We start from the raw sequence: 10,124 nt of genomic DNA, 5'->3' as shown, positions 1-10,124 counted from the left end.
TAAATAATTAAATTTTATTTATTTTGTACACAAGTGTAATTTAAATATTAATTAAAAATTACATGTACGTGTGCCATGTCATTGTCGTCCATTTGGCAATGTTGGCTGAAGCTGCCTCTTAGGTGAGGACTAAAGCCGGCTATTTCCCTAGTTGTGGAGACTACTTCCGGAATTTACGCCGGTGTTCGACTAAAATCAGCGCTCACTCAAAGTGCAGGACCAAAAACTTTGTTAACCCTAGAAAGAAAGTGGAGAAGGGACTTGCCCTTTTGTGTTCTTTTCAATATCATTATTAGGACATTGTTCTTTACTTAATCTATCTCCTCTAGCAATTGAAGTATCTCTCCATGTTTACGATTTTTCATATTAAAAGTTTTATAGACTCGATCAATATAAGCCCTTTGAGATAGACTTAAAAGTTTCAAATTTATATGTATGTGGATCTCAATGCCTTTGAAAAATGAGACTTTAACGAGATTCTTTACAATAAAATAAGTGGAGAAAAGAAAAATAAATTTGCACTCACATATCTTCTGGTATATATACAAGGATCCAACTCAAGTCCTATATGACAAAATTTCAAATATTGCTAAAAAAATACTTAAATTTTGAGTTTTCTGATAGAATCAGTGACTAATTCAATTTAAATTTAAATTAAGGTCTAGATTCTTATCCTAAAAAATTTGAAATCAATCAAACTCCATGGCCAAGATTTTGAATTCAAAAGGTCATCCAAATCAATGACTTGATCATCAAGAAACTCATTTTCCCTCATTTTCTTGTCAATTTCAAAATATGTATATATATATATATATAATAAGTGAATAATTAAAATTTTCTCAAATGAGTATTTTATCTTTCCCTAAAATAATATCATCTCATTCATTCAGATGTATTTTCAAATTTACAAAAATAATTCCCTTTCCTTTAAGAGTTTAATTTCTGTGCACCGACAGTGAAAATTTACACTGTCAACCAATCAGATTTCAAGAATGTGAGAAAATCTCTCTTTTTATTTAATTTCATTAATTGACCTGACACATCCTTGAAATCTGATTGATTAGTGGTGTAAAAAAACTTTACAATTTACACCGTTAATGCATCATCCTTTTTAGAAAATAGAATGATCTTTTATATATTTTTAGTCAATATTTTTTTATTGGCTTAATTCCACTTTGGGCCCCTGATGTTTCAGAAATGAGCGATCGGGGCCCCCCGTGTTTAAACGTAGCGGTCAGGCACCCCAACGTTTCAAAAACGTGCGATCCAGCCCCTTCTGTTAAACTCCGTTAGTTGACCAAACGGTCACTCTCATCTCTCTCTCTCCCTCACGCGTTCACTCACTCACGCTCTCCCTCAACCTCTCGACTCTTTCTCTCTTCCTCTCCCAGACCCATTTTCTTCTTCTTCTGATTATTTTCCCTAAGGTTGCAGCACTACCAACACCTTCTTCTCCTCCTGATGACAACCACCACCGCTTGGTCACTCTCCTTCCAGAGGCTACACCATCACCACCGTTCCTGTCCTGATCTTTCTCTTCTTCTCCTTCCATGTGCAAACCACTCTGGCACAACCCAAGCTAGCCACCACCGCCAGCAGCCACGATGACGCTGCCACCTCCTTCAGTCCCGCGAGCATCATCATCACCAACATGATGAGAAACAACCCTAATTTCAGCCACCACCTCCACCTTGCTCGATCCATCTTCTCTCTTGGAAAATCCCCAAATCAACAACCCTTTCGACCCTTCTTCAGTACTTCTCCGGATTCGGGGTTTTAAATTGGAGTTTCAGTTTTCTCTGGATTTGGGGTTTTGGGGTTCAACGGTTAATGGGTTGATTTTTTGGGTTTGGGTTTCTAGGTTTGGGGCAGATCGATTTATGGGTTGAATGGTTTTTCTGGATCGGAAGAAGAAGAAGAAGAAAAGCGGAAGAAATCTGGAGAAGCTTGCATAGAAGAATAGAGAGGAAGAAGAAGATGGGGATCTGTGGGCTTTGATTTCTGGGTTCCTCACTAGATTATAATTGTTGCACAGAATCATCGTGTTTTTGTTCTGGGCTTTGATTTGTGTTTAATTGTTGTTATTGAGTAGAAGAATGAGAAATGAAGCTCCGTCTGGTCAACTAACGGAAACAGACGGAAGGGCTTGGATCGCACGTTTTAGAGATATTAGGGGGCCTGACCGCTATGTTTAAACACGGGGGGCCCCGATCGCTCATTTTTAAAAGATCAGGGGCCTAAAATGGAATTAAGCCTTTTTTATTTTATAATAAATATGGCTATGCGGTTATGACAATGGTTCCTTCTTCTAAACCCTAGCCATTCCCAGCCCTAGTTGCGTTGCTCCTGTGTTCGCTGATACACGTTGCTCCTTCTCTTCTTCTTCCCTCACTCGCTCTTCGATTTCAGCGCGAAAATTGGCATCTCTCTCATTGAAATCTTCTGTTAAGGTAAGGGTTTTTGATTCATGCAATTACCCCTTTACGCTCTTCAACTTCAACCTTGTTCTACTATGATATTTTTCAAATTTTTGAGATAAACAATCATATTTCTAAACTGGGTTTTCAGCATTTGTTACCCTTTGTGTTGAGGAAAAAAAATTGATGAATGGGAACTGTTAAGAATTTTTTTGGATGATTAATGGAATTTTAGGGTTCTGGATGCCTTTGTTACATGTATGAACAATTGGGTATTCATGAAGCACACACTTTGTGTATTTAGATTATCAGGGGTTTGCTTAAGCTTCTGAAGCTAGTTCTTTTGTTCCATGTTGGAGTAAATTGGTTGATGGTGTAGGAGTTATATTCAAATGCCATGTCTTTGTGAGTGACAGAGAAGCGTGTAGATACTTAAGAGGGGCATTGATGGCAATGGTATAAAAGGATAAGATTTGCGTGTACCCACTTTCAGTGAGGGCATGTATTTTATTAATTTCAAAATTGGCTATCCTAGTGTGGTTGGCATCTATGTTAAGAAGAAGGAAAATGCTAGTTGTTACGAACAGTGTACCAAGCGAAACTTCTGAATGTGCGTTGTTAAACTTTTAACTTTTCTCTCTCATACCACTACTCCCAATCATTTATTTGGACAAGTGCTGTGATTGGTAGAAATTTGTTTTCGGCCATTTCGTTTCGTACTAGGTAGTGCTCTAAGAAGATTCTATCTTGGGAGTCATTGTTATTTATCTAATAAAAAAGGTGGAAAAAAAACATGATTAATAGTTTAATACAGTTTACTGGCTTGCTTATGTTATGTGGTAAATCAGTGAGGATTATATTTTGTTTATTTGCATATTAGCACATTGCCTCTTTTGTTTATCATAATTGTATTTGGTTGACAGGGAACTATTGGATATCAGTGATATGCATCTATCTCAAGTCAAGCTGAACTAAATTGAATCCACTCTGATCATCATGGCTGGATTGTTGCTTGGTGATACCTCTCATGATGGAACACATCAAAGTGGTTCACAAGGATGCTCTCAGGAGAATGGTTCTCGATGGTACCTTTCTAGGAAAGAGATCGAAGAAAACTCACCTTCCAAACAAGATGGTGTAGATTTGAAGAAAGAAGCTTACCTACGCAAATCATACTGTACATATCTACAAGATTTAGGCATGAGACTTAAAGTGTAAGTTTGTATGCCCTTTTATCCCATCATTTTCTGGTGCATTAGTTCACTATCTAAACTGTCTAGGTCCTTGTTTTTATTATTTTTCAGTGTAAGACTTCATTTGTTGTAAGTTTTCTAGTTTTCTTTATTTGTTCTACTGATATAAATGTGTCTGGTGGAAAACTATTTAAATTTAGAAGGTTTGGCTGTGTAGCATTGATTTTTGTCTCTGTAAGTGCTGAGTAGCACATCAGCAGCAGCAGCAGCAGCAGCAGCATCTTTATATATTTATGTTGCTGGCAACATATGAGAATTTTTATTATCTCTGATCATATTGAAAGCAGGAATACATTGACAATAGCTTAATATATCATAATGTTTATTCCAATTTAATTGTGATGCAGACCTCAGGTAACTATTGCCTCTGCAATAATCTTTTGTCATCGGTTCTTTCTTCGGCAATCCCATGCAAAGAATGACAGGAGGGTGAGTCTGTATTTTGTAATGACAACTTGCATATTATCATTCTGGTTGGGGAAAATTTATCCATGTGTGTGGCTGACTGTGCCTAAAGGGATATAACTTGCAGATTATCATGAATGGATAATTGTTCTCTTCTCTGAACTATGCATAAATCTCTGATTTATATGAATTTCGATAAGTAGTGGTAGCAAATCCATTTGTTGGCTGGTGTAATATCATACGGTATGCTTCAGCAGAATTGTTGACACTGTATTTAGATCCTTCTAGTTCGAGGACCTTAGCTTCTCATAATTGGTTTATACTATATGCCATGCCTGAATCATGAATCAGACTTGGGTCCATATCTTTTTAGAGGAAATTGCAGCTCTGTGAATTTTGCAAATTAAACCCTAGTTTGCCATGCATGAGTAGACTCTGCCTAGACACGTACATGCAAAAGACTTGCAAGAACTACTTATAAATTATTGCATGCTGTCTTCATTTTTCTCCAGATCCTATCTTATCAATTGATTTTTTTGAATAATTACATTTTTTTTTCTCTTTGAATGCATCAATGATAGGTTGCCCAATCACAAGGTTATACCAACCAGAGGAAGAATAGGAAAAGTGTAGTGGATAATAACCCTGTAGTTAGTTGGGATAGTTTTATAACTGTTGTAAACTGTCAGAGGAAGTTCATGTCGCTTTAGTTAGAAGTGAGCTGTCGTTTTCAGTAGCTTGTTGAGAATAAATTAGAAGAGATTAGAGGGAGGGTATCACTTGTATTCAGTAACACACTATTCATTTACACTCAATCTGATCCAGTTCACAATCAATTGGTTATATTCTCTTTTTGTTGAGAATACGACATCCCATAACACTCATAAAACACATGGCTAGCACTCTCTTGGATCGTTATTTATTTATTTGTGGATAAAATAACAGCACAACTAATACAAATCTTAATCATCAATCCTTGCTAACGGCTTGGAGTGTCCGACCCAAAAATGATAGTGGTTTTCATGATTTCATTATTGTAGTAACTGAAATCAAAATGAAATGTATTAGGTTAGCTTGGGCCCAATAAGACTGTAACAGTCCAACTGTCATACATGATTATCATTCTTATGACAAACTGTATTTGTAGGATTATTATATGCTGGTCATGAACATGCTGTTTTTCTTGTCACTTATTTGTACTACCATGTAAAGCAATTATATGCTACAGTTAGCACTCCTCCTATTTTTTAACAAATAAGTCATGTGGGGTTTTCAGTAAGCCTTCTATTTCTTCTTTTGAGAAAATGTTTATGGATTTCATGCTATTTTTCTCACTCTTTATGCCTATTTTCCTCTTCTTTTCAGCACTTGTTTGAGTTCATGCAAAAATCCATCCCTATGTCATTGGGTGCATTGTTATAATTTTTATCTTTTACACGCTATGGTTGTATGGTTGGTGTATAACACATTAAATTTGACATATGATTGATTATTAGTAACTTGACATTTTTTACAGATCATTGCTACATCGTGCATGTTTCTTGCTGGGAAGGTTGAAGAAACTCCTCGCCCTCTAAAAGACGTTATTCTTGTTTCATATGAAATTATACACAAGAAGGATCCTGCAGCTGTTCAGAGAATCAAACAGAAGGTATAGCATATGCCCCTCACTAACCTGTGCTTTTCTATGAAGCAATTTCTGCTCCCATCATTGAATTACCTGTTGATAAATTTTTTTTTAACATTTAATCGATTTAAATTGTGTTCAAGTTTCGTATCTTTCATCCTACTTTCGTTCTAGTTGAAATGTTATATTTCACCATGGAACATTTTAGTCACTGTTGCTAGAGGCTGGTGCATGCAACAGTTTTTTTTTTAATTTTATATTTTTATGCGATTTACCTTCTGGGGATTTATTTAAAAATCAAAATTCATTTGAAATTTTCACTTTGCTCCCCGTTTTCTTTTCTAATATGAATTTTTGTTTTGCAATTTTTTTTTATTTCAAACTGTGGCACAGGAAGTGTATGAACAGCAGAAAGAATTAATTTTACTTGGAGAGAGGGTTGTTCTTGCAACTCTTGGTTTTGATTTTCATGTGCAACATCCTTACAAACCTCTTGTTGAGGCAATAAAGAAACTCAAAGTTTCTCAAAATGCTCTTGCTCAAGTTGCATGGAATTTTGTTAATGATGGGTATGAAGATTGCTCCATTTCTGCTTTGGCCAATGGCCTTTGATTTTACTTTTCTGACATAAGGATGTGGTATGCAGACTTCGGACATCTCTTTGCCTGCAGTTTAAACCCCAGCACATTGCAGCCGGAGCCATATTCCTTGCTGCAAAGTTCCTCAATGTGAAGCTCGAGAAGCTTTGGTGGCAAGTGTTTGATGTCACACTCACTGCCCACCAGTTGGAGGGTTGGTGTCTTCTTTTTTAGTACTATATAAAGAAATGAGAAACAAAAGTACTATCTCTTCGTCATACATCTATTTCCTCTGCATCTGTTCTTATTGCTTAGTTCTTTTTCTGAATGTGTGCTGATATCTTACGAAGAATCTAATTGTTGAACTTTTGTGGAGTATAGGTATTAGGTAATAGTCAACATCATATTATGTATACCTTTATTATTATCTGGACCTGGACTGGAAAGACCCATCACTGTATCTATATTTTCTGCAGAAGTTAGTAATCAAATGCTGGAGCTATATGAACAAAATCAAATAGCGCCATCAAATGATGTTGAAGGAACTGCAGGAGGTGGCAACAGGGCAACGCCAAAAGCATCAACTAGCAATGATGAAGCTGCAACCACAAACAACAATTTGTATATCCGAGGTCCAAGTCCAAGACTTGAAGCATCAAAACTCGCAATATCCAAAAATGTTGTATCATCTGCAAATCATGTTGGCCCTGTATCAAATCACGGCACAAATGGAAGCACAGAAATGATACACTTGGTGGAAGGTGATGCCAAGGGAAATCAACATCCTGAGCAGGAACCTCCACCACATAAGGAAAACTTGCAGGAAGCTCAAGACACGGTGAGATCTCGATCAGGTTATAGTGAGGAGCCTGAAATCAACATTGGGAGAAGCAACATGAAGGAAGATGTTGAATTGAATGATAAACATAGCAGCAAGAACCTAAACCATAGAGATGGTACATTTGCCCCGCCGAGTCTTGAAGCCATTAAAAAAATCGATAGGGACAAGGTAAAAGCTGCATTAGAGAAACGAAAGAAAGCAGTTGGTAATATCACTAAGAAAACGGAGCTAATGGATGATGAGGATCTGTTTGAGAGGGTTAGGGAACTCGAAGATGGAATTGAATTGGCTGCTCAGAGTGAGAAGAATAAACAGGATGATGAGGATCTGATTGAGAGGGTTAGGGAACTCGAAGATGGAATTGAATTGGCTGCTCAGAGTGAGAAGAATAAACAGGACGGACAGAAAAGCTTGTCTAAGCCCGTAGACAGATCAGCTTTTGAGAATATGCAGCAGGGAAAACATCAAGATCATTCAGAAGAGCATCTCCATTTGGTGAAGCCATCACATGAAACAGATTTAAGTGCTGTAGAAGAAGGGGAGGTGTCTGCACTTGATGACATTGACCTGGGACGCAAGTCAAGCAACCACAAGAGGAAAGCAGAGAGCTCCCCTGATAAATTTGCGGAGGGGAAAAAGCGGCATAATTATAGTTTTGGATCTACCCACCATAATCGCATTGATTATATAGAAGATCAAAACAATGTCAACCTGCTGGGACATGCTGAGAGGGACAGCAAAAGGCCTGTACAGGAAAACCATATTTGATGCAGTGTTTCATTGTTTGTTTTTTTGGTTCTGTGGATTTACCATGTAGAATTGCGCTTTTGAAAGCTACTATTTGTAGCTTCAACTTTAGTGACTTGCGCGACCACTGTGTTTCCAAATACACTGTTAGTGTGGCTGAGACTGACTCAGATATTGTTTTCAAGTCTTGTCTGGACATACACATGCTTCTCAGAAAAGATCCTGGAATGCTCTCAACTCTAATAATCCAACTTCCTTAGCTGCCACCAAATCCCCCTGGGCATGAGAGTTTGACTAGATAGAAGGTAATTTGAACTAATTTAGTTCGGTTAGTAGGATCAGTTCCATTTCATGGATATATGTGAATACTAGTGTCGTGGAAAGTGATCAGGTTTTGGTTAAATTATGGATGGACTTATAATAGAAGGTCATTCTAGAGTTCATTGGTCTTGAAGCTTGAAAATTCAACTTTTTATTAGAATGATGATGGAAACAATGATCGAACTCTCGATCACTAGTCATAAAGGTTTTGATACTATGTAATGAACAATTGTTCCAAAAGCTTATGTCATGAGTGCAGATACATGAGATGTTTTGTATTATATTTTTTTAACAAGAGCAATAGGTGGATTCCTTGCTCATACCATCATTGTCATTTGTCAAGTGCGAGTAGGAGAGCAACACTACCAGAAAGGCAATTTGAGTGTTGTTTCGTCGAGCTCCTACCTTTACATGGTCACCATTGAGCTCATTTCACCCCTAGTATTTCCTTTGACTTCTTTGTTGAGTAGGTTGTCGAAGATGCGACCATCATGCATGATGAAGTGAGATGAGATTTTTTCTTCATTACTGTTCCTTTTAAAAAAAAATTGTCAGTCAAATTTTGTTTTTTGGACACTCGTGTCAACTCACTTATTAATTTTTCACCCGCTCATTCCGCACCCAATCAATCCAAAGGTCCATCTGACCGGGAATGGTTGAGAACATGAAAATTAAAAATACAGTTATTTGATAGTATGTTGAGGTTTTTAAAAAATAAATAAAATTGATGTAGCTCTTATGGTAGAAAATAGTAAAAGCTCATCTTATATGTAATTTGGGTATGTGCTGGAAAAATCATATTAGAAGATTGGTTAACCATATGGGAAAGACAAGTATTGTCTGATTTACATAAAGAGAGAAACTAAGAAAATTATAAGCTAGACAATTAAAAATATATATAAATAATTTATCTTGAGTTTAAGATATGACATTGCATTACATGGTGGTGTGATCCATATATTTAGTCTCATCTATTATAAGAAAACATAATTGTGACAGGTGCCGGTACTTTTATATTCTACTCAAATTTAAAAATATAGATACATTATACTAGTAGATATTATTTAAAATATATTCATGATTAATGTTAATGCTCATTTTTAAGCATAATAATAATGCTAGTTTTTTATGGGAAACTAGTATTTATACCCGTGCGATGCACGGGGATATTCATTTTTAGTTATGCGTTTTTTTTCTTTCTAAATTTAGTTATTTTTAAAGAAAATGTATGGATTAAAAGAAAAAATAATTATAAAATAGGGAATTGGAAAGCTAAGAAATTTAATTAGATTTAAATAAGCTAATAAATAATAATTTATTGCTTAATTTAATTTAAGAACTTATAAATTATAAAATATATTGTAAATTTTGTAAAAATCTTTTAATAACTAACAAATTGAAGAATTAATGGAATTCATATAAAATTTTAAAAAAGACTTGTGTGGCATTGTTCAAAACAAAACAAAAAGACACATGAATAGGATAAGTAGAGAACAAAAAGAGTTAGTAGAAAATTAGTACTTGGAGGGTATATCAAAAAAAATTATTCATTTATTAACTACATTTTAAAATCTTTTTTACAAAATTAAGTGAAAAGCTGCTGCCTATGGCAAACTGAAATTTTAAATTGCATGCTAAAGCAAGGGGAATAGAGGAAGCGCGTCTAAATACCAAATTCATATTGATTTATGGTATAGCACCCGTAAAATCATTCTGTTAGTTTTTTATGCGGATGGAATTCAAAGGCTGTAAAGATAGGAGAAGCCACAACCACCCCCCTAAAGTGTAAATCAAATTAGAATAATGTACCCAAAAAAAGTCTAAGCATAAAAAGTAAGACAAATAATTAGAATCTGAACTACAATTTTCTTTATCAATGGCCAGACTCGGGGCTCATTTATGTAAATCGTAGCAGAGCACCAACCTTCATGAGAT

At 35.8% G+C, this 10,124-nt stretch overlaps 1 protein-coding gene across 1 annotated transcript; it reads left to right on the top strand.

Annotated features, from left to right (window-relative positions):
- The first annotated feature begins 2,294 nt into the window (after nt 1–2,294).
- Nucleotides 2,295–8,451, top strand: LOC130745335 (cyclin-T1-3-like). Its single transcript, XM_057597519.1, has 7 exons — nt 2,295–2,450; nt 3,341–3,631; nt 4,018–4,099; nt 5,592–5,726; nt 6,096–6,271; nt 6,349–6,494; nt 6,757–8,451. Exons 2-7 carry the CDS (start codon nt 3,414–3,416, stop codon nt 7,887–7,889), a joined length of 1,890 nt encoding a protein of 629 aa, XP_057453502.1. The 5' UTR covers nt 2,295–2,450; nt 3,341–3,413; the 3' UTR covers nt 7,890–8,451.
- Nucleotides 8,452–10,124: the final 1,673 nt, after the last annotated feature.

The sequence above is a fragment of the Lotus japonicus genome, chromosome 3 (genome assembly GCF_012489685.1).
Source record: "Lotus japonicus ecotype B-129 chromosome 3, LjGifu_v1.2".
NCBI lineage: Eukaryota > Viridiplantae > Streptophyta > Magnoliopsida > Fabales > Fabaceae > Lotus > Lotus japonicus.
The sequence above is the reverse complement of the archived record's forward strand: the minus strand, read 5'-3'. Positions and strand labels throughout refer to the sequence as shown.